Genomic DNA, 26,564 nt, shown 5'->3' with positions numbered 1-26,564 from the left:
ACGTAGTGAAAGACCCAATAAATGGACTGTTTGTAACACCTGCAGCTCGCTGTGTTTCTCAAGTGGAAATTGGTCCTCAAATTTTGAGACCTCAGCTTTGGGTCCTTGCTGTGCTTTTGAGCTTTAGGTGAGGCCTGTGTTGGCCCTGGGATCTGGCAGTGAGTCAAGGCAGTGCTAAGGGTTAATTGAAGACCTTGTTCTGATGGCTGGGAAATGAGCTTCTGCACTTATGGAAAAACACCTTGTACCAGGAAAACACTTCTGAGAACTGGAGAAACTAGTTTGTAGTGGAGATGGGTTTGCTGATAGAACGAGGAACTTTACAAGTGATGGAAAGCATTTGGTGCAGAGGACCATCTTTAGAGGATGTGTTGGCTGGTGAGCTGTTGCAGCAGATGTTGCACGTGCTGTCCCGCCTACCTGGAGGGCAGGTCATGGTGGGATCCAGCTCTGCTGCTTTGTGCTGTGTTGGGAGTTTCTTTCCTTAGTCAAAGTGTAGCTGGAACTGGTTGCAAGATCCAGTAGGGAATTCTGTGGTCAGAGGTGGTATTAATTCCCAACAGTTGGTTGTGAATCCACAGTCAATTCCTTGATCCAAACTGATCACCTGGTAAATAGAGCACTTGTTCAAAATATACCTGTGGTAGTGTGAACAAACCTGTCCTGAGTTTTGGTGAGGGAAGGATTGTTAGTCTCCTGTTCTGGAACTCTAGGAACAGTTTTGAGAGGTCTTCATCAAAGACCACAACTCCACTACTGCTTTTATTCCCTGACTTTCCCCGAGCAACACACACATCCTGAATTCAGAGCTGCCATCACTTTGTCTTCTGCTGTCTCTTCCCTAAAGCCTTTGAGATGAACCAACTGCAGGACCTCAGTCTGCAGGAGAGGGAGACAGCTCTAGCATGAGAAGAGAGAATTTTTCCCCTTGGAACAGGAAGGGAGATGGAAAAACACCTTGGAGATGGTCTGGTAGACTTGATAGCCTTAGGGACCTGTCAGTCTGCACAGATAACTGTGACCACACTGTGAAGCACCAGGGAAGGGCAAAAATGTAAGGTAGAATTCATTTGTGGGAGGTTTTTGGGTGTTTTTTTGTTTGCTTGGGGGGGCTTTGTTTGCTTGGGGGGGCTTTGTTTGCTTGGGGGGGCTTTGTTTGCTTGGGGGGGCTTTGTTTGCTTGGGGGGGCTTTGTTGTTGGTTGGTTGATTTTTTGTTTTGTGTTTTTTTGCTCAAGTTGTCAGTGAGCTACTGCTCAGTTATTCTTGTGCTAGAACATTAAATGGTCACATTAAGTGGTGTAATCTCCCATATTTCCATAACCAAGTATATTTGATGCTTACTTTGATAAAAATAGGTGAGAAAATCATCCAGTAGGTGAATAACACTTTAAACTTGTGCTTTTGGGTGGTACCACAGGCTCAAAATTGGACGTGTTACTGACAAGTCGAACTAATTTGCGTGGGGGTGGTTTGGGGTTTTAATTAGTGAGTAAAAGGGATGAAGGTCATTATTTCTGATGTGTCCTTTTTACGTCCAGATATGTCCCCTTTCATCCTTTGTATCCTTTCCCAGGCTGCTGGGAGCTCTGTGCTGGGTGCACTGGCTGATGTTTCCTGGCAGTTTTTCACAGTTAGGCATCCCCAGCATCCCACACTCTGCTCAGTCTCACACTTTCCTCCACAGCTTCAGGCTCTCTGGAATCCTGCAGCAGAGCCTCCAGCTTCCCCTGTGCTGTGGAAAACACAATGATCTGCTAAGATGTAAGAGGGAAAATAAACCCACATGGCAGCAGAGGGTTTGGCTGGCCCATGTCCTTGGAATGGTTTAACTTTAACCCTGCTGTGAGTTACCAGCTGACGTGTTTTACATCCTCACTGGCATCCTGCAGTACCTGGAAGGCAACTTTTTGGGGATTTCCCTGTCACAGGATACTCACTGTCCACAGCCACCTTGGGGCACAGGCTCTGCAGAAGAGGATTTCTAATGAAGGTGCTTCTCAGAGATGTTAAGAGAGATTTAGGAGGGAAAGTCCCTGAGGTGAGAGGGGAAAAAGGGTTAGTTTTCTCTCCCTGGGAGGGAGAGTGACTCTGAGGAAAATGGTCTTGCATCAAGGGTGTTCTCAGCACTGATAACTCTGCTGATAATATTTGTAAGCTTCTACCTTTGATTTCTGATGGATTAAAGGTGAGTTGTTGCTCTTGTGATTCCTGCCTTGCAAAACAGGCTTTGTTCCCATGCTTTTCTCCTCCACCCCAAACTTTGGCAGTTGTTTTAAGAAATTAAAAAGCTCTTTAGAAAAGGGACAGTCCAGTGAGACACTTTGCTCTGCCAAAGGGCAGGGGTTTGTGCTCCCACAGAGATCTTTTTTGCCTCAGCTCATTCCCTTGCTCCCTGAGTACAAACCCTTCTCCCTGTTTTCTGCTGGAATGTTTGAGGCTCTCAGACTTTAACCAGCAACACTTTTCCTTCATTTCAAACTGCAGTTAATAACTATAGAGGGGTAAAACATCCTAACTAAACCCACCCTTGCCCCTCACAGACCTGTTAAACAGTGTGTTAATGAAATGAGTGACAATCTAAACCTGCTACCAAGAGAAAAATCAGACTTTTCTTTGGCTCTTTTGCAGGTAACTAGTTCTAAAGCAGCCAACTTGCTGTAAAGCCCAAGGATTCAGTTTTGACTCCTAAATCCATTTTCAGGGGTTTCAAAAGTATGCATGAGTTCAGAGTCTCAGCCTTGCTCACTCCTTTTGCTGAAAACAATCCTATGAGACAGGTGCAGCTTTATTTCTGTGAATGTGTTTCTGCCTGCTCTTTTAGGAACTGGAATCTGAACTGTGGTCACCCAGGGCTGAGCATTTGGCCAGAGGACACCTGGAGTTACACAGACCTTCCCAACCTTTTAGAGGACTCTTGTTATGCAAAATGTGTTGTTACTCCTGTGGCTTTGGCCTCAGGGGTTAGACATAGTGTGAAGCTGAGGTCAGTTTTTATGCAGGGTCTTGTTTCCAGCTGAAGTGGGGTGTGTTGCCTGCTCAGAAAGCAGGTGAGGATCTTGTGCTCGTTGGTTTCATGGGAAGGGAACGATCCTCACTATTTCCTCAGCATTAACCACTTTGAAGTAATTCACTCTTGCATTAGGCTGACATTTTGTCAGCCTTGTTTAATCACGTAATGCAGTGTCCTCTGATATTTGTAAATAATAAAATCCAAGGAGGGAGAGCCCAGCTTGCCCCTGAAAAAACAACTCGTAGTCGTTAGGGCTCAGTGGGATTCACCCCCAGAATTCAAATTAACCAAGGCTGGAGAACAAAAGTATAAGTAAGGGGGAAAATAAGTGACAGCCAAGCTGAGAGGGAACATACCTTGAAGCCACAGGAAACCATGTTTTGGGTCTTGGACATTCCCCCTCCTAGTTTAAGAACAACCCTGTGTGATTGCTGGGGTAGGGGATGGTTATTAAGACAAGTTTAAGATTGATGTATATGTAAGACAAGTGCCATGCATAAGTCAGAAACTGGATCTACTGTATTTCCACAGTGTTTTTGTGCCTTGCCTGGCTGGATTTTGATCTCCTCCACCTGCATTTCCAGTGACACGGAGGCCCCTCGGTTGTGTGTGCTTGGGCCAGCTGGGAGAACGTGCAAGGAGAGTTTTCTGGGCTTCACCTCCCTGTGAGTATTTCAGAACGATCCCTTGAAGTGCCTGGAGAGAACTTACAGGAAAGGCAGGGCAAGGCTGTTTGCAAGTACTGGCAGGACAAGGGGAATGGGTTCAAATTGAAAGAGGGTAGATCGAGATTGGATATTAGGAAGGAATTCCTCCCTGTGAGGGTGGGGAGGCCCTGGCACAGGTTGCTCAGAGAAGCTGTGGCTGCCCCTGGATCCCTGGAAGTGTCCAAGGGCAGTTTGGAGCAACCTGGGCTCTTGGAAGGTGTCCCTGCCCGTGGCAGGGGGTGGAACTGGAGCATCCTTAAGGTCCTTTCCCACACCAACCATTCTGTGCTGGCACAGCCCGTTGCATCAAGGCTGAGCCCGGGCCGGTGCAGCAGCGCCGGAGGGGCTCCGGGGAGCTCCGGGGAGGCCGGTGCCGCATCCCCCGCCCCGCGCCGGGGCAGCCCCGGGCCCGCCTTCGCCGGGAGCGCGGGGGGGCTGCGGGGAAGGGGCCGGGCCCGGGCGCCATGGCGGCGGAGAGCCGGCGGAGAGCGGCGGGGCCGGGCCGGGGATGAGCCCCCCGAGGCGGCGGTGAGCGGGCGATGAACGGGTCGGGGCGGCTGCCGGCGGGGCCCGGGGAGCAGCTGGGCGCGAACGGCAGCGGCCCCGCGGAGCTGCGGGAGGGCACCCACGCCGCCACCTTGGCCGCCTGCGCCTCCCTGCTGGCCCTCGTCTTCTGCCTGGGCTCCTACGGCAACCTCATCGTGCTGCTCTCCTTCTTCGACCCGGCCCTCCGCAAATTCCGCACCGACTTCGACTTCATGATCCTCAACCTGTCCTTCTGCGACCTGTTCCTCTGCGGCGTGGCCGCCCCCATGTTCGCCTTCGTGCTGTTCTTGGGGCCGGCGCGCGGCGTGCCGGGCGCCTTCTGCTTCACCTTCCACCTCACCAGCTCCGGCTTCATCATCATGTCCCTCAAGACGGTGGCGGCGATCGCGCTGCACCGGCTGCGCGTGGTGCTGGGCCGGCAGCCTCCCCGCGCCGCCTCGGCGCCCCGCACGCTGCTGCTCACGCTGGGGCTCTGGGCCGCCAGCTTCACCCTGGCCACGCTGGCCACGCTGCGCGCCCGCGGCTCCCGCCGCTGCCTGCCCGTGGCCAGCCTGGCCAGCGGCCGGGGCAGGCTCGTCCTCTACCTCTACATCGCCGACTTCATCTGCTGCGTGGCCGTGGTGGCCGTGTCCTACGTGATGATCGCCCGGGCCCTGCGCAGGAACGCGCGCGCCAGGCAGGGCCCGCCCGTGCTGGCCGTGGGCACCCCCCGGCCACAGCCAGCCCTGTACCGGACCCAGAGCTGTGGGCAGGCCCCCGGACAGCCCAAGCACGCCGGGCGGCTCCCGCTGGCGTCGGCCGTCAACCTGGCCACGGCCAAGGACTCCCGGGCCGTGGGGACGTGCGTGGTCATCGTGCTCTCCGTGCTGGTGTGCTGCCTGCCCCTGGGCATCTCCCTGGTGCAGGATGTGCTGTCCGGCAGTGGAGGCTTCGTCCTCTACCAGTTTGAGCTGTGTGGGTTTACCCTCATTTTTTTCAAGTCCGGGTTGAATCCTTTCATCTACTCCCGCAACAGCGCGGGGCTGCGGCGGCGCGTCCTGTGGTGCCTGCGCTACGCCGCCCTCGTCTTCTGCTGCTGCAAGCACAGGACCAGGCTCCAGGCCATGGGCAAGGGCAGCCTGGAAGTCAACAGGAACAAGTCGTCCCACCACGAGACCAACTCGGCGTACATGTTGTCTCCGAAGCCTCAGAAGAAGAGCTTGGAGCAGGCCTGCGCTCCCAGCCACTCCAAGGACAGCGTGCTGAGCCCCAGGGCTTCCGCGGGGCACCAGCACTGCGGCCAGAGCAGCTCCACCCCCATGAACACCCGCATCGAGCCCTACTACAGCGTGTACAACAGCAGCCCTTCCCAAGAAGTGAGCACCCCCAACAGCCTGCAGCCGGTCAGCTCCACCTTTGGCTTTTCCAAGCCCTACGTCGCCCATCCCACCCCCGGCGTGGGCCGGGACTGCGGCACTGCCCTCACCAGGCACATCCCGGTGCCTTCGGTGTAGCCTGACCCACCACCCCCGAGGGTGGCTGGGGAGGTGACACAGCACTGCTGCCAATTAATGGCAGTGCCATTCCTGTTGGTGTCCAGCTGTTTGGAGCCAATGCCGGGGCATCGCCGCAGTGACCGTCAGGGGATTTCTCTGGAATTTCATTGGCGAGTCAGAAAGGGGGATACGTTATAGATTTGTGTTTGGAATGGTTACACGAGGGTGTTTTGGGTACCAGATTTTACTGCTGGACGAGTAAAAAAAGTAAATGCCGTAACTATGTGATTTATTATGTCACAAGGCCAGGTTGGGCAGGGCTTGGAGCAACCTGGGCTAGCAGAAAGTGTCCCTGCCCGTGGCAGGGGGTGGGACTGGATGAGCTTTCCAACCCAACCCTTTCTGTGATAAGGCAGAGTATTACAAATATCTTGTATTTTCAAGAAGGAAGAATTGGGAAAGTGCTTGGCATTATTGGAGTTGAAAGTTTTCCCGTTGCAGAAGGTTGGAAAAACTGGTGGCACCTTTCAGTAATAACAAAAGCCCTTTCTATTCACGGGGTGAAAGCCTGGTTCCCTTGAGGTAAATGGCAAAATTTCCATCAGGTTCCACTGAAGTTCAGGATTTTGATCTCTGCCTCTTCAAGTGGGACAAGGCATTAGTCAGTGTTATATTTCCTCTGGGAAGGACTTTTGGGAAGTACAGCACTGGAATAAACCTTTGCAGTTTATATATCAATATCTGCTGGGTGCTTATGTTAAGGATGGTGGTGTTATGTATCCCAAAATAGTTTGGAGAGGTGTTTTACCTCTGCTGGAAGTAGCTGTGCAATACCTGTGTTATGTGAGGATAAAGATGAATGTTGTAATATTCTAGGACAGGAGTAATGCAGTCACCTCTGGAATTCCCCAACTGGTGAGCTGTTAGGCACGGAGTTGTGTTCCTTGTTGCTCCTTTGTCCATGGTTTTTATAAATTGGGACAGGCAGAACAGACAGCTGTTAACATTTTTAAAACCACGTGCCATCCAACTACAAGTTTTGGAGATTTTTTTTTTTTAAGAAATCTTAACATCAGTTTGATTTAATCTGTCTGCTTAGAAACTTTCTCTGTTGGTCTACACAGCAAGCAAATAACTGGAAAGGAATTGTGTTTTGTTTTCGTGTTGTGTCACATGTTGTGGGAATTCCCTGTGAGACACGAATGACTCGGGGCATTTAAATTCCTGAGGGTTCTGGCTCTGGGTCACCAAATCTCTGCCAAACAATCACCTTTCACCTTCGGCAGAGCCTCAGCGTCTCCGAAACAACCCTGCCACAGACATTTGGTGCCTCCTTATAGGAAAACTGCCACATCTTTAGGAAAATGCCAGCGGTGGGAAGGTGATTTGTTACTTTGGAAACAAGGAACAAAAGAACATCCACGGTAACTGCTGCGTGAGAGTTGTTGGTAGTTGTTGGTTCGGGCTTTTTGTTAACTGAACTACTTTGGAGGTTTTCCTGGAACACTGTTCTTTGTTTAGCACTGAATTTGAATTAGTTTTGAATAATTCGAACCAGCTTTCTTGCAATAAAAACGATGTGAACAACTTTCTAATACAAACGTAAAATTGAAATTATTTCCACCAGTCTTTTGTCTCTGCCCAGATATTTTTTTTTTCTCCAAATGAATAACAGGGTTCTTTCTAAACTAAGTATAGAAGATAACTTAAAAGTCTTGTTTAGTTGTTCTGCAGTTGAATTTCTCTTCGGTACAAATTGTGCTGGAGGGGAAAAAGTAGAGATGAAGCAGTTTTGGGGTTTGCTGTGTGTGTGCAGCTTCTCCTGTGCCTTTAGTTTGGATCACATGAACTTCAGCACGTGCTACAAGGTTAAACCCCTCACACCTCATTCATAGAAGTCCGTTTGCATTGAATATTCACGTGGGAGTAAAGCAAGAAGGGTCCAAGACGGAGGTTTTATTGCCTTTATGTGATGTGTTAGTACAAAAAAGACTTTGTGAACTCCTGGTGCCAACTGTGCTCCTGATATACCACCCTTGTGTTAATACTGGGGCTAATATGAAAAGTATGGATAGGAAAGTGCAGCACCTTTTCATCTGCAGTAGGAGCAAAACCTGATTGAAGTTGTCAGTTTTACTGAGCTCATTGTTTTGTGGGATGTTTGTGGGTGTAGTAAATCGAGGTTGGATTTTTGGGAATAGGGAGGTACAACATTGCAGAGAATCGTGGGCTGATTTAATTGATTTTTGTGATAAAATAATTGGGAGTATAACTTCTCCTTTTTCTTTTAGCCCCTTGCTGAACACAGAACCAGTAAAGGTCCAGTAAGGAGCCAGCAAAGAGTGACTGCAAGGTTGGAAAGCAGAGATCCAGGCAGAGGGAAGGAACAAAGTGCGGGACAAAGGAGGTGGGAAATGTGTGGGAAGAGAGGAAGTGGGAAATGTGAGCACTGGATGGTTGAGAAAGAAAGGAGAAAGCATAAAGAAGCTTATTAGAAAAACAGCTGCTGAATGACTTGGGGCTCCTTGATCTCGTTAACAAGTGACTTCTGGTTGTTTAAATGAACAGAAACATTGAAATGTTTTTATAACTCACAGCCTTTCTGAGTCCTGAGTCTCTGTGGTGGTAAGAGTTGGCTTTTTCAGCTGCTGGGCTGCAGGGGTGGATTTTTCAACCTCTAAATCTAAGACCTCCAAGCAGTTGATGCCAAATCATTTGGCTGAGGAAAGGTGGGTTTGCACCTGCTGAGTTCTGGGAGATCTCTCTGTAAATGCAGATCTTTGTTTCATGACCCACCCCCCTTTTGGCAGCAAACAGGTCTGGATTTGTCTTATTTTGTCACAGCAGAGCTAATTCCCTTTCAGAGTCTGTGTTCCAGACATGCTGCACACAGACCTCCTGCAATTCCTGGATCTGGGATCTTCTGCTGGGAAGTCATTTGGGTTCACTCATTGTAGGAGCAAGTCCAGACTTGGTGCTCCCCAAACGATTTGTCCTCACCTGGTGTTTATTTTGTGCCACAGCCTGTTGATTTTTTCCTCAGATGTGAAAATTAGATCAGCTGAATTTCCTTTTATTTTTTTTCCCAAACACAATAAATAAAATCAGCAAGTGGCACTAGGTGAGGACAAGGGCCATGCAGAGGTGGCACTGAGTCCCTTGGAAATGGGTCAGGGTGGCTGTTGTCAAGTGAAGCTTTCCTAAATCTAAATAACAATGTACAGAACTTTGTTTATTCAGAGATTTATGATGAAACAAAGCTAATCCCAGTTACCTAACAGCAGACACCGACACACTCAGCTGGTTTTTGCATTGGTTGTATATTTTATTCTGTACTTACAGAAGTTTGCAAGTCTGCTCTCTCCCAGCAGTCACAGAGGCCAAAGGCTGGGGCAGCGTGGGCTTGCAATGGCACCTCTCAGGTGGCTGAATTTAGGAAATCTTTCATCTTTTCTTGCTCCAACCACAGAAAGGAGCTGCAGCCTGTGTGCCAGCCTGGCTTGTGGCTTTCTTCCCTGCACACAGGTGTGTTCCCACCTTAGGCTGTCCTGGAACCAGGAATCTTTACTCTGGGAATCTTTACATCCCATATCACTGCAACCACCTCAAAAAGCGGCGAGGACACGCAGTGTGACCTGAGCTGTTCTTCCCTTCAGGTGCCATCCACTGCACTTGCAGAAATGCTGGAAATAGCTGGAGAAATTCGGGCTGTTTCTCAGCACTTGGGTCTCATCCCTTCGGGATTCCTTTATCAGAGGGAATAACGCAGGCGCGACAGTCCCGCCAGTGACCTCTCCTGGGGCTGACCCAGGCAAATCCTGTGGCACCACTGGGCCTTTGCAGGAGGTGAACACTTCTGTTTGACCACAGGCTTTCCAGGCACAACCTTCCCAGTTCCTCAGGTCTCATTCCAGCTCGTACATCTCCTGAGCGGCTCCGTTCTCTGCTCTCACGAGGGGTTCGTTGGTTGTCCTTAAGACCGCTCTCAGCTGATGCCAGAACAGCTTCTGCTTGTGCTCCTCAGGGCTCCACTTCAGGTAGGTTTTCCTTCTCAGCAGCTTCCTGAGCTTGCTGAACTTCTGTGGGACGCTGTGGGGCGGGAGGTCTTCCAGCACGATCATGATGAGGGAATCCAGGTTCTCGTTCAGGACCCGGTGCTCGGCAAAGTACAGCTCGTACTGACACCAGCAGCTGTTCACAAAGCTGGGGGAGAGGACAAACAGGACCTTTTGGCTGTTCTCTATGCAGTAAAATATGTTCCCCAGCACGGGGTGCCCCGGTTTGAAATCCCTCTCGTGGTAACAGACCTTGAACCTGTCGTTCTCCAGCCTCTCCAGCAGGTTCTCTTTGGTCCAGGCGGCGTCGTGTTCGCTGTACGAGATGAAGGCGTCGTAGAGCTTGTTCTCAGGCCTCTTCTCGTACTGCCTCCTCTTGGCCATGCACCAGTACCAGCCCATCCTGATGTACCAGAGCCCGTGGAAGTGCCAGCACAGGGCTGTGAGCAGGAGCGCGGCGAGGGCGGCGGTGCCGGCGGTGATTCCCAGCTGGAGCCCCAGGGAGCAGCGCAGCAGCGTCAGGCGGCTGCTCTCCACCAGGGAGCCCCTCCTGTCCGGGGGGAAGCTGCACCTCACGTCCCCCCTGCCCCTGATCTGCAGCTGGGGCTGGTGCATGTAGACGTTCACGAACCAGTACGAGTCACAGGTGCAGAAGAAGTGTCTCCCTTGGACGGTCAGGACCCTCAGGCTCGTCAGCGGGGCGAACGTGTCCTCCACGATGGTGGTGATGGCGTTGTCGCCGATGTCCAGCTCCACCAGAGAGGCTGGGAGGGAGCCACGCTGCAGAAAGGAGATCTTATTCCCCAACAAATTGAGATATTTCAGCGCCGGGAGGGAATCCCCGAGGCCGTCGGGCAGCTCTGGGATGAGGTTGTGGCTGCTGTCCAGGCTGGAGAGCGCGGGAAGGGGGTCCGTGGTTTCTAGCCGGGCGATCAGGTTCCCGGAAATGTTGAGATGTTCCAGGTTCCCCAGGGCCTTGGTTAAGGACAGCACCTTCAACCTGTTTTTACTGATGTCGCAGCTTTTCAGAGCTGATGGGAAATACTCCGCGTGCATCTCCGCGATTTTGTTGTTTTGGATGTTAAACGTTGTTAAGTTGGAGAGGGATTTCAGGCTGGGGGGGATGACCCTGATGTCGCCGCTGCTGATGTCGAGGTGCTGCAGGGAGGGAGAGAAGTTGGGAAGCGCAGAAATGCGGTTGTGGCTGAGATCCAAAAATAACAGTTCTTCCATGGTGTCAGCAAACCACTCCGGCAGTTCCACGATGGAGCAGTTGGACATGCCCAGGTGTTTCACTTTGTTGGGAAGGCTTTCAATGGGTGTCCCGAACTGGGTCCTGACGAGGGAAATGGCTTCGATGTGCACGGTCCCAGGGGGAGGGACACACGCTGGAAGTGCATTCCCGCTGTCCGGAGAGGCCGTGTAGATGAAGTGATTTCCTTGGACGTACATGTTTTCCAAGTTAAGCAGTTTGGCAGCGAAATTCCGGGGTATTTGGCTGATGTTGGTGAAGGACAAGTCGATTTCCTTGATGGTGGGAGGCAGGCACAGCGTGTCCAGGCTGTTGATGGGGTTGTGGCTGATGTTGACGAAGAAAAGCTGGTGGAATGGGAACTTGCAGATGGCCTCCACATCCAGGATGTTGATGGTTAAATTGCTGGAGCTGGCGTCGATCGACCGCACGTTTTCCATCGGCAGGAACAGGACGAACAGCGACACAAGGTCCATTTTCAGGTCGTTGTGGCTGATGTCAAGCTCCAGAACGCTGGCCAGCTGAGCTTGGCAGGCGTCCTCGTCCAGTTTTAGCATCAGCTCGTCCTTGGAGAGGTTGCTGTGGGACAGATCCAGTGTCCCGTTGATGGGAGTTCCGCAGAGGCTGGGCCTCGGTGTGGCTGTTGGGAACACTGGAAACACTGTTGTGTTTGTCTCTCCCTTCCGGAGAAGATCCCCGGCGCTCTGCCTGAGCCTGGGGTTAAGGTTTTCCAGGACAGGAGGATGTCTGGAAGGTGGTGGCTCCCTGGTGGGCACGGAAGGCTCCAGAGCAGCCTCTGGGGACTTGCCAGAATACTTGGAAAGCTGCAAAGACCCCGAGGCGTTGCCGGTGGGTGAGAGCTCCAGGTGGGGTGGGAGACCTGACAGAAGCAGCTTCTCATCATTGAATGACAAATTCACAGAAACCAGGCTGAGCAGGCTCTGGAGTGCACCAGGCTCAACATCCCGAATCCGATTGTAGGAAAGGTCCAGAACTTCCAGCGCCTCAAAACCTTCCAAGTCCCTCTTGGTTAGTTTTTCGATGGCATTATGTGAGAAATTGAGAGCTCTTGCTGTTTTGGGAGCTTGTGCTTCTGAGACAGAGGAGAGGTTGGAATAGGAGTAGTTATAAACTGGGAAGGCTGTGGGTATTCTCCACGTTAGGAATCCGTGTGCTCCACTGAACAAGAAGGAAATGAAGTAGAGATGAAGGCAGCCAGGAAGGACCCTCATCCTGGAGAAAAGAAACATCAAATCCATCATTATGATGTGGTCCGTGTTCAAAAATAATCCTAATTTACTTGCAAATCCAGAAATCGTTTCATTAACTGCATCCATGAATCCCTTTTGATTTACCAAAAGAAAATACAACTTATTTGAGAGTAAGAGAGAGGGAGTGTCAGAGAAGGATTTAAGGAGGGCACTGTTCATTTCAGGTCATTGTAGATAAAGTCTGAATTATTTTTTCTCTCTTTCCCTTCTCCCCAGGCACCTCTGCAATGCCCTCTTCCATTGCACAATCTGCAGTGCCAGTCTGGGCCCGCTCTGTGGGACTTCTTCATTGTCTCTCATCAACAACCAGGCAAGTCTGACCCATCCAAAACCTGTCCAGCCACCTCAGTAAAGCTCCACGGAACTTTGTGACCACGGATCTTCCCGTGATCCCAGCCCCCTGGAGCTTTGCCCTGCCGAGGATTTACCTGTGGTTTGCTGGGCCTTACCTGTCAGGGGAAGTTTGCTTGGAAGTGGGACATGGGAGGCTTGTCTGAGGCAGCGGGGAGAGGTCACTGCCCCCGTATCTGGGGGCTTTGGAGGATTCCCGGTGCCGGGAGCACTGCCCGGCTCCAGTCCTGCCCCGGGTCTCTGTCACCAGTCCCTGATCCCGCTGCTCCGTGCCGCGGATGAAAAGGCAGAGCTCCAGGTGAGTCACCTGCTGCCACCACAGTCCCCTTTGCTGCCCACGGGCTCGGACCATCAGTCTAAGAGAGGGGACCCCAGCGACTGCCAGCTGTGTCCCCGGACCCTCTGCTGCCCACCCCACATCCCGCAGGAACACCAGCACACCCCACATCCCGCAGGAACATCCACAGCCGCCGGAGCACCGCAGGGGTGTGAAGAGCATCACGGACGTACCACCCAGCTCGTTCCTGCCTCCAGCCACCCTCCCGTCCCTCTACCCCCCGTCCCTGCCCTCCCGCCGCCTCTCCGACCCCCTGTACCTGCTCCGGTCCCTCCTCTGTCCCTTGCGCTGCCGCCGGTGCCTTTTGTGGCTCCTGGATGGGAGCGGGGGCGGGCTGGGATCCCCCCGAGCCCGCCCAGCCCCGGGGCCCTGCGGCATCCGCCCCGCGCTCCCTCTGCCCGGCTGCAGGAGGAGGAGGAGGCTGTGCCGGACGTGATTCTCCCCGGTGGGATCTGTCAAGTTTTCCCCACCGTGCCGCTCTCGGACGTTGCTCAACCCGTGCCCGAGGGGGAGAGGGAAGGTGGGGGTGGCTGGTTGTGCTGCGCTGGCGCTGGGACGGTGCGGGGCTGAGGGTTCGCTCCCGCCCGAGCATCACAAATGGGGGGAGAAGACAAAGCTCGCTGGAAGGAGCGGGTGGGTTGGCCGGAGTTCGCCGGGGACGGGCTGTCCGTGCACCTTGGGAGCAGGAATGCCGAGGGAGCTTGGAGTGGAAGACGTGGAACAGCACAGCGGTGCTGTGGTCGTGCTCCATCAAAAGCAACACAGCTTGTGGGAACTGAGCTGCACCAAGCTGAACTTCGCTTCATTAGCTCAAAAACTCCGGTTACTTTTGCCACTGCCCCATGCTAGTGACCAAAGCCACTGGAGCTTCACCTGAGCATGACGTGACACCCGCTGTAACTTTTCCTTTGCCCCCCCTCAGAGAATACAATATAAATACAGCTCAGGTGGGGAGGGGGGTCCCAGACGCCACTGCACCTTCTGGGGTCGGTCTGTGGCCCGCAGGGACACCCACTGGGTAAAGACCCTGCTCTCACTTATTAGCTCAAGCTTCCACTGGGGATCAGAACTTGTCTGTATATCACTTCCAACTTTTTTTCCCACTCTTTTGCAGCTGGTCACTGGTGTGACTGGAAACTGGAAACGCTTGTGGTAGCCTGAAGGCTCCCCTGCCCTGTCCTGGGGGCTGGAAAATCCGAGGTGGTTCGTGCTGTCTGTCTGGTCCGACCAGGCGCTTTCCTGCTGGGACAGGTTCTGGGAATTGCCCTGCAGTCATCAGTTCTTCAGACAGATCCCTGTCTGCTTTGGTGAGAGACACAGGAGATTGAGAGCAGTCAGAATATGTCAGGGGAGATTTTATCTCCTGTTCTCAGCATGGGGTGAGCCCCATAGTCAGAATTCTCCATCTAAATACAGCAGTGCTGCCAGAGAACCTTGGGCTGTGCTTCCCTTTGGGAAGGTGGAGCAGCCATGTCCTAGCACAGGGCCCAGCAAAATTCCAGAGGAAATCATGGCTGGAAGGGACAAAGTGAAAAAGACTTTTTTTTGGTGCAAGCGCAGTTATTCTACAACACACTGCGCTGGAATTATTCTGTCTTTCATCCAACCCACCCTCTGTGTATTCGTTTATTCTCTTTTTTTTTTAAGCAACCTCTTCTTTTGGGGACTGTGGAGGAAGAAAAGACACCAGAAAGGTCTGAGAGTGAGAAAGGAAAGTCTGCACTGTGTGGCCAAGGGCAGGACCATGGCAGGGTGATGAAGCAAAGAGATTTCACTCCCAAAACAGGTTGTCTGCCACTTGTTCTCGCTCTCTCTCTGCAGGGGATGGGGTTTGTGTGCTGGAAAGGTGATTTAAGGGAGCAGAGCTGAACCTGCAGAGGAGGTGCTCAAACCCAGAGAGGATCAGCACCAGCCTTCAGGAGACCAGACATCACAGGAGCTTCTCTTGCTAAGGTGGGCTTAGATTTGTGTGTTGGATGAAAATCTTAGGTATTTATGGCCAGGAAATGCACTCGTCTGCATGGAACAGCTCTACCTCCCAAAGGTGTGGGAGCAAACCTGCAGGACCCTTCAGGCACAAACCTGAGCAGGGCAGCCCAGAAACTGCAGCCCTCCAGTTCTGGGAGCTTTCTGTGTACCCAAGAACCTTGTTTTCCCCCCAATTTTGGCCTTGACATGTTCCTGCACCTCAAGGCTTGTCTGGGAGAGGCTCGAGGCAGCAGGTTGCTCTCAAGTCCATTTCTTTTAGATTCAAATGTGTGAAAATGTAGAATTCTATTGGAATTTACTTGTAGCAGTAGCAACTCGTGGTCTGCTGTGCCCTGTGGGGTTTTTGTGTGGGTCCTGCCTCCTCCCCTCACTCCCACCTCGACTGTTGGCTGGGGAGGGAGGGGAGAAGGGGAACAAAGCACGTTCCTGTTCCTTCTGTAGCCCGGATGCCGGGCAGGAATAGCTGTGAGCAGGAAGGGGCTCCTGTGCAGGGGAAGTAGAGGCTGAGGGACGCAAACAGCACAGGTTTGGCAACCCTGTGCTTGCTCAGGCAGTGGCACAAGCTGGTGCTGGGGGTCACCAGGTGCTGTGGCTGCTGAGTCAGGCCTGTGCTTTCCCCCCCCCCTTCCGTGAGGGGAAGTCTGGACATTCTGCAGGATGACTGTTCTTGGCCTGTCCTCTGGGCTGATCACAAGTGAGGGGTGGGCAGGACGGTTTAGGGTGTGGGGGTTCCCTTCCCTTTCCATGACTCAGCCCAAGGGATGCTGGGGCAGGGCTGTGCCTGTCCAGGTTTTCCCAAGAGCAGCCAAGGAGCTACAGGGCAGCCTGGATTCAAAATACAGCTATCCCAAGGGATCACAGATCCAGAGCTGTAACAAGGGGATTCACCCAGCCCCTTGTAAAGGCAGCATGAGGGAAAACATGTTTTGACCTTTCCTTTCTGTACTTTGGCTGCATGGCCTGGGGCAGTGACACCTCCCACGGGCAGGACCAGATGCCTGATGAGATGGGTCCAGCTGTGACTGTTCAGGGGAGGAAAAGAACTCCGGGGAAAGTAAGGCAAGGATCTGAAGTGTGGGCAACACTGGTTTTAACGTCTCCTCTTTCTAAAAGCTCCTGGATTAAACCCTGGGCCATTTTTTGCTCATCTAGTGAATGCTTTGCAAGAAGGTTGTGGTGGGGAAATATGGGCAGACTCTCTTCCGGGGGGGGGGGTGGGAATGAAATTTGTGTAGAAGCCTCTTCCCCTTTTCCAGTTCCCTCTGACACCTTGATATGAGCAAGGAGAGTGACTGCCACTTTAAATGTCAAGTCATGCTGCTGCTGCTGTTTGGGTTTTCTGCTTGATGAGACACTAAAAGGCATGTGCTGCAACAGTCCAGCAGTTCAGGAGGGTTATTTTGGGCAGCACCTGACCAGTCACATGGCACAGGGCTGGCACATTCCCGCCCCACAGCCAGGAATTCCTGTGCCTTGCACAAGGGCTCCACGAAACAGGAACCGTGGTGGGCACACGGAAGTGACCAACACAACAACCACACACTGTTGCTACACCCCAAATGCTCAAGGCTCTGAGTGTTGGCCATTACAAACTTGTTCCACCTATTTCTAACTTCAGATCCCCGCCCCCTCTCCAGCTTCTGGGAATTTCTAGTGCCAGCAGAGTAAAACCTCCCAAATCTCCTCTGGGAGGCAGACACGCTCCAGGGAACTAGACCCGATGGCAGGGAGGGTGTTCAGCAGAACAATTATATGAAGATGAACCCTCCAGTGTTAAATATAAATAAGTAAATAAACAGAATGTCCTGGGAAGCAGCCCAGGCTGGGAGAAGGAATAGCAGCTGAAGAGAGGGGTAAGGTACAGTGAAAACACAGTTGCCAACAGTCAAACAAAGAGGTAATGCTGGTGCAGTAGAAAAACCACGGGTGGTGGTGTGGCTCCTGAGCAGGAAGGGTTGGCTTCACCTTCTCCTTCTGGTGGCAGCTGGGCTCCTCACTTGAAGCTTCAGTTATCACTGTGCCTGTTTCCAGTGGGCAGTTTGTACCTCAGGGGTGCTGCTGGTGGAACGTGTCACACACGAGCCAGGCAGGAAGTGCAAGACAGGGTTTTAATCATTAAAAGTTTATCCATAAGCTCTTATATACACATAGTTATACACAAAGTGGTTCACGAGTCCCTCAGCTTAGAGCTGTGCTGGTGAGGCCTTTGTCAGCTCACACAGGTGGCTGTTCCCGTGGGAAATGTCGGGATTTGGCTCATGGAGGGGGCTTCGCTGTCCTCAGCTGGGCACGGAGAGGAGCCCGTATTCATCTGCTGTGTCCAGGATTTTACAGATGACTGGAGACTCCACCTGCAACAGAGACACCAAAACATCAGAGACCACGAACTCAGCACTGCAGGAACCTTGGGAAGAGTCACTGGAAGGAAGGGGCCACCTTAAACATACACCTGAGACCTTGGCAGCTGATCTCAGGTGTGTCGTTACCTACCCCCAGGATGTATTGGCATGAATGAGGCTCTAACATGTAAATGGTCACAGCGTGAGGGGAATCAGATTCTTTACATCTGAAAACAGAGGAGAAACTGGGATGTTTGGGGTGTGAGAAGCACAAAATAATGCGCTTCACTGCTATCTGCAGCATTTTTACTAAGTTAACAATCATTGCCTTCAGGGCTCTGTGACAACAGCAGCAGCTTCCCCCTCTGACCCAGGAAACGCACACAGAACATCAGTTCACTTACTTCAACTTCACAGTCACCTGCCTTGGCTTGTCTGTCAAGTCACAAACATCTCCATTTCCATAGAAATGAGACACCATCCTGCCAGGAAAGAGCGGAAGGGAAGAGTTTGGAAGTATTCCACACAACCTTTTATAAGCAGGCAGGTAAGTGGTGTGAGCCACCACCTCACTATTCAGCAGGTATTTAATACACAAACAGCAACAGGTTGTATTGCAGGAGCAAAGGGTTGTTCAGCAGTGGAAGGTTTTATTCTGCACCATCTCCTGAGTGCTGAATTACTTATTTTTGATATGGATTTGGGGGGGGGATAAATCTTAACAGGCTGCTCTTGACAGTTTGTTGTATCTGTTAATCAGGTGAGTATTCCCAGGGCTCTCCCGTGCCAGGGGTGGCAGCAGCAGTGTCTGTACCTGACGGTCTGGGTGCCATCCTCTCGCAGGTAGAAGGTTCTGGCCGCGTTCTTCCTCGACCACTCCACGTGCTCCTCCTTGCTCCAGGTCCCCACGACCACGGATGTCCTGCCACTTTCCTTGTCCTTAAAAAAGGAAAGGCTGATAATGACACAGTGTACTTTCTGAAATCCAGCTTCTTGAGCCCAAGCTGTTGATCAGCCAAGAAAAGGAGGCAGATTCTCTGACCCCCATGACCACCTATTAAATGCACTATAAAATTAAAAGGTGTCTTTCCTCCAGATCCTCTAACCCCCCCCAGCCATCTGTCAAATGCACTACAAAACTAAAATGAGTAAAACACAGAGAACCACCAGAACTATTTAAACACACCTCGTGGTACTGATGAACGTATTTGCCGTAGCAGAACTCGTATTTCCACCAGCCAACACCCTGGGGAGAGGTACAAGCTCAGCATTAAAAAACACAACCACCAGAACCCCTAAAACAACCAGAACACCCCAAAACAACCCCGTGCCTTCCCCTCCAGACCCTAAGCCCTAAATTTGAGCTGTAAAACTCCGTATGTATCAATTAACAGAGCGAGATTCTCATTACCTACTCTCATTTCGCTGCTCAAATAAATCGAATTTCAACAGAGAGGTTAAAGGTGAAAACTAAGCAAACACATAAAGCAGGATGTGCAGGTAAGGAGTAGCTATTTATTCCATGTAGCCTTGTTCCTCACCCCGTGGAAGCAGTAGGAGCCACTAAGGAATTCCTTGATGAGCTGCTCATCAGTCAGTTTGGAGATGTGGGTTGTCCCCACCGTTAACAGCTGGTGGCTTCCAACAGCCACAGGCTTGTGAATGGAAGAGAACTTCTCTTCTTTTGTTGAAGGCATTTCTTCCTGGAATTTAAAGGCTGCAGTTAAATCCCCTGCAAAGTCTTATAAATCAGATAAATTACTGAACGCTGAGCCCAGCTGGCCGTTTCGGTCAGTTTTAGCTGAAAGAAAATTCCAGTCCAAACCTTCAAACATTTGTGACCTGAAGGCTAAAAAAGGCTACAAAAGCTCTAAATTAGTAGCCCAAACTGACTTGCTTTGTTTCCCTTCCAGATCAGGTGAGTTACAGACAGTCTCAAAGCTTAAAGGCTGTTTGAAAGGCTGACACCATCCTACGGAACGTGTCAAACACGGAAAATATTTTTCCTGTTTTAAAATGAAAACAAATCCTACCTCCTTGACCCTCCTGAAAGGCGTCTTCAGCATCTCCTGCTGTTTCTCCAGCTGTTCCAGGTTGTGGGGTTTCAGTGGGGATCCCGGCAGGGACTGGCAGAAGATGTCGTTGACGGGGGAAGCCCTGAACCTGCCCAACAAGGTAGGAGCGTGTCACACCTTCACCTCAGCACAGCTGGGAGCTCCTGAGTGCAGCTACTTCTGCTCAGGCAGTGCAGGGGGAGAGCCCTGGAGGCTGAGGGGCTGCTTGGGGGAACACACAGCAGGGAAAAAACTGCACTGCGCTTCAAACAGTGGGCTGTGATCCCCGTGGTGCCACTGAGCAGCATTCCCAGCCTGCCACCCCCACCCCTCCTTATTGACTGAGGTGGGGAATGTTGATCCTGCAGGTTTATTTGAAGTGTTTCCTGGTGGTGGCCAGGAAGCTTTCCATGCCTTCCCTTTGGAAGGAGGCAGCAGCTCTGCATTTTATTCTTACCAAGCGACAGAACCACTGGCCTGGGCACTTTCTATTTATTTTGCTGCTGATACAGAAGCTTAAAAGACTCCCACAGTAAACAGATAACAGAGTATGTGCAAGCTCATCTACAGGAGAAAATTTATGATGGACACTAAACATTTAACATTTAACTTAGTTACTCCAGCTGCCAAGTGTTTATAAAATGCCCAGTGCAGGATTTTGCCTTCAGACTTGGTGGCCTGTTTCAGAACAGGGATTAAATACTCCCCTGTTCCAACATCTGTGTAAAGCCAGGAATCCTGTCCATTATCCTGCCGTGTTTGTATGTCATATTGTTCCCTTTGCACCTCTCTTTACGCCCCTTGGAAGGTCCAAAAAGGCACGGCTGAGACTAAGGGATCCCTCAGATGCACAGGTACAGCTCAGGGAAGGGGAGGAAAAAAGAACCCCACACTTGATTTTTGGCCAATAACACCGAAATTGTGAATTCTCCACAGGAAAATGGCTTCTAGAGAGCTCCTCATGTTGTGAGGAACTAAAATCAACGTTAAGGTTATAGCTGCAGACCACGCTTCTGGTTTTGTAGAGATTTTAAAAGCCTGTGTGTGATATCTGCAGTCTTCAAACACCATGAAGATGATCCCTCAAGACCTTGAAATCCCAAACTAAAAGAAGGTAAGTGTTCTTAATCTGCCTTTAGTGCCCCTTTCGGTCTCAAGCTCTGCCAGGGGAGGTTTAGGTTGGATATTAGGAAGGAATTTTTTACAGAGAGGGTGATCAGCCATTGGAATGGGCTGCCCAGGCAGGGTGTGGAGTCTCCATCCCTGGGGGTGTGTAAGATGAGACCGGATGTGGCATCAGTGCCATGGGCTGGGAACCACGGCGGGGTTGGAGCAAGGGTTGGACTGGATGATCCGGGAGGTCTTTTCCAACCTGGCTGATTCTGTGATTCTGTGTTTTCATGGTGCCTATTGAAACTCGAGTCCTGCTTCCCACCCGGGATCAATCCCTGCGGGTGCCCACAGAGTGCAAACGTGGTGCAACTTCCCGGGGAACCAAGGCGCCCCAGAGCCCGCAGCGGGGTGCCCGCCCCGTGGCACCCTACCTGTACTTGGGGTGGCTGCACAGCAGCGGGGTCAGAATCACCACCTCGTACTCGCAGGTGGTGACCTCGGCCACGGAGAGGATCTCGTGCTTGGCCTCGGGGTGGCAGATGTACATGAGGGTGCTGGAGCGGGGCCGGTTCTGCCGCAGGCTGCAGGGCGTGCCGTTGCCCAGCTCCACCGGGTAGTAGGGCGTCATCTGCCCCTCGATGTTCTTCGTGGGGATCTGCGTGGGGGAGAGCAAAGGGAAAGCCCCTCCCACTCTTCTGGAACCCACCACCACCGCTGGGGTGAAACCAGACCTGTGGAGCTGCTCGGGTGTTTCGGCAGCCAAAGCCACCCCTGAGAAGTCACCCTGGTACCTGCACCGCCCCTCTGGGCATTCCCAGCCCGGGCTGCTCCTTATCCAGAGGATCCCACCCCGCCTGTGGCTCTGACTGACAACGTTTAAGGTACGTACAAAGTAACTCCACTTTTTCACACCTGTAAGTCAGCTCTCTTCGGGTTTGTTCCTTTGTGTTCTATCCAGCTTCCTCTTTAAGAAATTAACTCCCTAAAGTGGTGAAGTCCCTCTCCTGGCTCCTGTCTTGGAAGCAGACGGAGTTCTTGGGTTCCCAAAATTCCGCTTATGCCAGAACCCACAAAACTGACCTTTTCCCACCTGTGCTGGTTGAGCTACTGCAGGTTTTCAGTGCACAACAGATGGGGCTCTGGGCTAAAATACCAAGGTGCCTTCTGGGGTTGGGACACTCCGAGGATCCAAGACCTTTCTGTCCCTCACCTGCTCTGGCTTTTAAGCCACATCCCACTGTCACAGGCCACCGACCCTCCCAAAAACTGTTCCCTGAGTGAAGCAGTAAGACATTCACAAGGTTAAAGGGTGAACATGCCCTTTCCTGGCTGGAGATTCCACGCCTAAATTCTTTATAGGCTGAAATCCAGACACTGCAAGTGCTCATAAATACTGTCCCCCCCAAAAAAAAAAAAGAAAACAAGGCAGTAACATTCTTAAATTTCCTCTGAAACTGAAAAAAAAAAAAGCAGCTACACTACAAAACACCTGCTTTTCTTGACTTTCCAAGAGGCACAGCTACCACTGCCATTAAAATAGGCCACGTTCTGCCCCCTCAGCGACCTCCAAAAGGCTCCTCAGGCCTGGATATTGCTGAGATCACTGCACAGCCACCCCTTTACAATATCTGGGATATTATAAAAGACACAGACACAAAACCTTCATTTCAGCAGGAAAATGAAGGATAACTGGCAATGAGGTCAAACCTGCTCTTGCTAATTCCCAACTCCAACATGCTTCAGGTACTTCCATTGTTTTGATGTAAACCTGGAAACTCAAATTGAATTTTGGGGCCTAAACAAGTGGGAAAGGGAAGCACAGAGTTTTATGGGATGGGTCAGCAACTCAATCTCTTGGGGATTTTGTGCTTTGTTAAGTGTTTCTCCCTACCTGAAATCTATGGAAGTGTCATTAAGGGGATGGAGACCTCTAATGTGGCTGGGAAAATAACTGTCTGTGGTTATGTGGTTAAGGAGAGCACAGAATTCATCTTATTTAAGTTGAAGATTAGAATACTGTAAATAAGTAGAAGGGCAAGATTTAAGTAGCAAGACTAAATTAAATTTCTGAGCTGGGACTGATCATTAAAAGTGAGAAAAGTGCAGCTCAGGAACAGAGTTTCATTTCTTGATACTCATTTTGGGAAGGGACTAATTACATCATTTCATCATTAGATTGGATATTGGGAAGAAATCCTTCCCTGTGAGGGTGGGGAGGCCCTGGCACAGGTTGCCCAGAGAAGCTGTGGCTGCCCCTGGATCCCTGGAAGTGTCCAAGGCCAGGTTGGAGCAACCTGGGGTAGTGGAAGGTGTCCCTGCCCATGGCAGGGGGTGGAACTGGATCATCTTTAAGGTCCCTTCCAACCCAAACCCTTCTGGGATTCTATGATCCTGTATAAAGTGCCTCCACTACTGATGGGAAAAGTTAAAACAGATATTTTTCACTTGCCTCTTTTGCACCTTCTTTGGAATTTTCCTTCTCTTCTTGATCTGGGGAATAATTAAGAACGAGGTAAGTCTGTGCACTTGAAGTAAAATGAAATTATAAACAGAGAAGCTTATCTGGTTTGTGCATTTGCTGGTACTTTGTGCACTGCCAAGAGCCACTTGCAGGTGCAAAAGAGGAAAGAAAGGAGACAACCAGTGACCTGGGGTCCAGAGCAAAATACAAGTCAGCACGGTCTTAAAACAATTTGGGGTTGGCAGGACAGGCCTAATTCAGCCCTCACACCACAGGCAGGGCTGGAAAACACGTCACTGCTGCTGCTCCTGTTTGGGAAGGGAGGGAACTGGACAGGGAACAGGCAGGTGCTTGGGGAGGAGCGTGAGCTGCTGCACAGGAAGCAGGGAAGGGACACCATCTGCCACCTCAGCAGGAAGGGCAGAGGGACAGCAGCCTGAAGGACTCAGCTGAGACAACCTGCAGCATCATCTCACATCATTTCAGCACCCAGCCCCACAAAACTGTGACCTGAATGACACATCTTGTGTTCTGTGCAGCAGCACCCCAGAGAACGAGGCACCACCAGTGATCCCTGTGACTCACTCCCACAGAAATGCCAAACAGTGCATTTCTCAGGCCCTGTTTTTTCCAGGACTAAGACCTAACTGAGGGCTGCAGGCAGGGATCCAGGAATGGGATTAATAGCACTAAACCCCCTCCAAAAGACTGCAGTGTTCAGTTAATCACTTGTAGGAAAACGTTGGAACAGGAAAACAGGCCCACCTGTTACACACCAGCCTAGAATTAAACACTAACCCCAACCTAGAGGATGTTTTTTCCTATTCTTTCCATCAACCCTGATGAATGAATGCTTAGTCTCTGGATTTTTAAGACTTCTTTGGACTATTTTACAGGCAAAAAGTGAAAAAGAAAATCACTCCCTCTAAACTGCTCTTTGAGTTTGGAGCTCAGCGACTCGATTTCCACCTGAGTCCCACCTTAGGCACTTGAGTATTTCTGAAGATCTGCGCCAGGTTCCCTAAAAAAAAAGACTCCCAAACTGTTCAAGGATCAAATCTACCAGCAAAGGTAAGTGTTTGGGTCTGCAGATTCTGTTGTGTTAGGAAGCAGCAGAGCCCAAGGTGTGCTACGTGCTCTGCCCTCTGCTCACAGTCTGAAAAACATTTCTCCCCCCCAAATAAAAGGGTGTATTGCCAAAGACTGGGCTGTCATACACTGATTCCGTGCCTTAAATCCTCTGTTTTCTTTCCCTGGCACTAATTATTGCAGATTAATGCAGCTGATGAATTAGCACAGCAAAACTGACAGGATGGAGGCAAGGAGAGGTGCCAAAAAGAATTAACTGAAAACTATTTATTTGGGAAAACAACCCAAGCAATCTACAAAATTCTACTCTATTGCACTGGGAATCAGTTTTCTACAGTTGTATTTCTCAGCCAGGAATAATTAAAAACCACACAATTCATTACCATCAGCAAAATATAATAATCTGAGACACACCTGGTTCTGATAACGGGTTCTTCATCATCATATTCCCCAGATAGTACTCCTGGATGTTTATTTTCTGCAATCAGAAGAAGTTAAAACAAGTGTCAGTGACTGTTTCTCCCTGCTTTTTGAAGGAATTCCAGCCTTCTGGAGGAGTTGAGCCAAGGGGGAAGGGGTTGTGAGCAGCCCACCTGCCCCGTTTCCTTCTCCTCGTGGTACTGACGGATGTGTTTGCCATGGCAGACCTCGTAAGTCCAGTAAGACTCAATCTTAAAATTGAAATACATTTTAAAAAAATTACGTTTAGATATATTTACACACCACAAAACCCCCCAAAAACGTTGGGCTTGCAACCCAAGCAACTGTGTGGGCATGCTGGGGGCACCCTCAAAAACAAGAGCACGGTGAGGGCTCTCAGTGCTCCCCAAACATTTCAGTGATGTTCCAAAGAACCACACCAGGCAAAGCTTCCTTGACTCTCACACAGATAAAACAAAGGGAAAATAAATAAATGGTAAAATTGTCAGTAAAATCCACATTTTCCAATTGCTACAGTAGCAACACAATCTCTCTGAATCCTGATGTCTTCGATCATACAGAATTTTACCTGCAATATTAAGATATAAAGGTGCAGAGACCTTATTTCAAACTGAACTAGTACTTGATTTACTACCCAAACCTTGACATGGACTGGATTAAACACAACCTTTTAATTAGCATTTAATACCAACACAGAAGTAACATACTCTATAGGAACAGCTGCTTTGCTTAAAGAGAGGTTCCAGCAGTTCCCCTGGAGTAGGACCTTTATAGTCCTTTTCTTCTTCCTGGAACAGAAGGGATATTTGGTGACGTTAAAAATGACACGATAAAGACTCATCTCCCGTTTATAACTTCAAAGTAACTCTGCTGGACTCACCTCGTTGCCACTGGCTATCAGTGGCAGGATACACTTGTATTTCTCTTTATCCACAGTGGTCATGATGATGTAATTGTCCTCTTTGTACAGGACACCAGTCGTGGGCTGTGGAAACAACCAACCTTTGCATCAGCCAGGTGGGTTTTCTGAACGCTACTGGTCAGAAATACCCCTGAACCACTGACTGGTGCTGCTGATTCCAGAGTATTTCCTGGGCATTAATTATAGCACAAGGCTATAATTAATTGGGGGTTAAAACTGGCTGGGGGTTGCTTGCTGTCCACTTTGCTTCGGTCCTTCACCTCCACCCACATCCCCACCATGCCCCAGATCCCACTTCTCCTCCACATCCCCCCTGTCCCCCAGATCCCACTTCTCCTCCACATCCTTGTTACTCCTGCTTCCCTATTCCTCTGTACGGTTCTTATAAAGACCTTCCTTTTACCCCCCAGCCCCAGCCATCCCCCTTTACCCCCTGCCCTCCCCACGCTGTCAGGACACAATTCCCCTGGATTCTCCCAGCCCTCCCCACGCTGGCTGTCAGGACACAATCCGCCGGGATTCTCCCAGCCCTCCCCACCCTGGCTGCCAGGACACAATCCGCCGGGATCCCCCAGGCTCAGGCCGTGTCCCCCAAGCCCTCGCGCCCCGTCCCCGCTCTGTGGCGGGTGCCCCGTTCCCCGCCGTGCCCCTCACCAGGCTGAGCTCCGTGCCGGGCCAGTTCACCCTGAACGGGATGTCGTCGCTGAGCTGCGGGAGCGCTCGGCCGCCCTGGGCCACGGCCGCCACGGCCGCCAGGAGCCCGCAGAGCAGCGCGGGGGCCGGGCGGGGCCCGCCGCCGCCCCTGGCGGGGCCCGGGGCCGGGCAGGGCGGCCCGCAGCCCCTCGGGGGGCCCGGGCAGGGCGGGCCGCAGCCCCTCATGCCGGCCGGCGGCTCCGCGGAGGCCGCGCTGCGCCGCCCGCCACGTCGGCTTCCGGCAGCGCCCATCAACAACCGGGGCAGCGCCCGCAGCCCGCTCGGCACGCATCCGGGGCGGCCCCGCCGAGAACGCGGGTGAGGTCCGCGGGCACCGGCACGGGAGGGGGAGCGAGGGAGGGAAGGGGGGCGGTGAGGGGGTGAAGGGGCGAGTGAGGGAGGGGGTGAACGGTGAGGGGGGAGCGAGCGACGGGAATGAGGGGAGTGAGGGAGGAATG

The 26,564-nt window shown here is 51.5% G+C and overlaps 3 protein-coding genes across 3 annotated transcripts; 1 reads left to right on the top strand and 2 right to left on the bottom strand.

The window, feature by feature from the left end:
- Window positions 1–4,190: 4,190 nt before the first annotated feature.
- On the top strand, window positions 4,191–7,356 carry GPR75 (G protein-coupled receptor 75). The gene has a single exon (XM_027737422.2). The coding sequence runs from the start codon at window positions 4,258–4,260 to the stop codon at window positions 5,755–5,757; it is 1,500 nt and encodes a 499-aa protein (XP_027593223.2). The 5' UTR covers window positions 4,191–4,257; the 3' UTR covers window positions 5,758–7,356.
- A 1,688-nt stretch (window positions 7,357–9,044) lies between these two features.
- LOC113996405 (toll-like receptor 2) lies at window positions 9,045–12,278 on the bottom strand. Its single transcript, XM_027737426.2, has one exon. The coding sequence runs from the start codon at window positions 12,276–12,278 to the stop codon at window positions 9,645–9,647; it is 2,634 nt and encodes an 877-aa protein (XP_027593227.1). The 3' UTR covers window positions 9,045–9,644.
- A 4,805-nt stretch (window positions 12,279–17,083) lies between these two features.
- ERLEC1 (endoplasmic reticulum lectin 1) lies at window positions 17,084–26,373 on the bottom strand. The gene is made up of 14 exons (XM_039384551.1): window positions 26,068–26,373; window positions 25,372–25,476; window positions 25,199–25,279; window positions 24,644–24,721; window positions 24,465–24,528; window positions 22,950–22,990; window positions 20,932–21,155; window positions 19,367–19,496; window positions 18,875–19,036; window positions 18,520–18,579; window positions 18,148–18,272; window positions 17,738–17,815; window positions 17,485–17,560; window positions 17,084–17,345 (listed from the first exon to the last, which is right to left on the bottom strand). Exons 1-14 carry the CDS (start codon window positions 26,356–26,358, stop codon window positions 17,274–17,276), a joined length of 1,587 nt encoding a protein of 528 aa, XP_039240485.1. The 5' UTR covers window positions 26,359–26,373; the 3' UTR covers window positions 17,084–17,273.
- Window positions 26,374–26,564: the final 191 nt, after the last annotated feature.

The sequence above is a fragment of the Pipra filicauda genome, unplaced genomic scaffold (assembly GCF_003945595.2).
Source record: "Pipra filicauda isolate LSUMZ 115617 unplaced genomic scaffold, ASM394559v2 scaffold35_size7292922_pilon, whole genome shotgun sequence".
Taxonomy (NCBI): Eukaryota; Metazoa; Chordata; class Aves; order Passeriformes; family Pipridae; genus Pipra; species Pipra filicauda.
The sequence above is the reverse complement of the archived record's forward strand: the minus strand, read 5'-3'. Positions and strand labels throughout refer to the sequence as shown.

What these genes read in the sequence shown, in the direction of transcription:
- GPR75 (XM_027737422.2), top strand. Translation starts at nt 4,258, where the DNA reads ATGAACGGGTCGGGGCGGCTGCCGGCGGGGCCCGGGGAGCAGCTGGGC.
- LOC113996405 (XM_027737426.2), bottom strand. Translation starts at nt 12,278, where the DNA reads ATGAGGGTCCTTCCTGGCTGCCTTCATCTCTACTTCATTTCCTTCTTG.
- ERLEC1 (XM_039384551.1), bottom strand. Translation starts at nt 26,358, where the DNA reads ATGGGCGCTGCCGGAAGCCGACGTGGCGGGCGGCGCAGCGCGGCCTCC. An exon ending in AAAGCAGCTGTTCCTATAGA is followed by an intron (nt 24,722 to 25,198) that starts GTATGTTACTTC and finishes TTCAATTTTAAG; the next exon opens with ATTGAGTCTTACTGGACTTA. An exon ending in GAACCCGTTATCAGAACCAG is followed by an intron (nt 22,991 to 24,464) that starts GTGTGTCTCAGA and finishes ATTATTCCCCAG; the next exon opens with ATCAAGAAGAGAAGGAAAAT.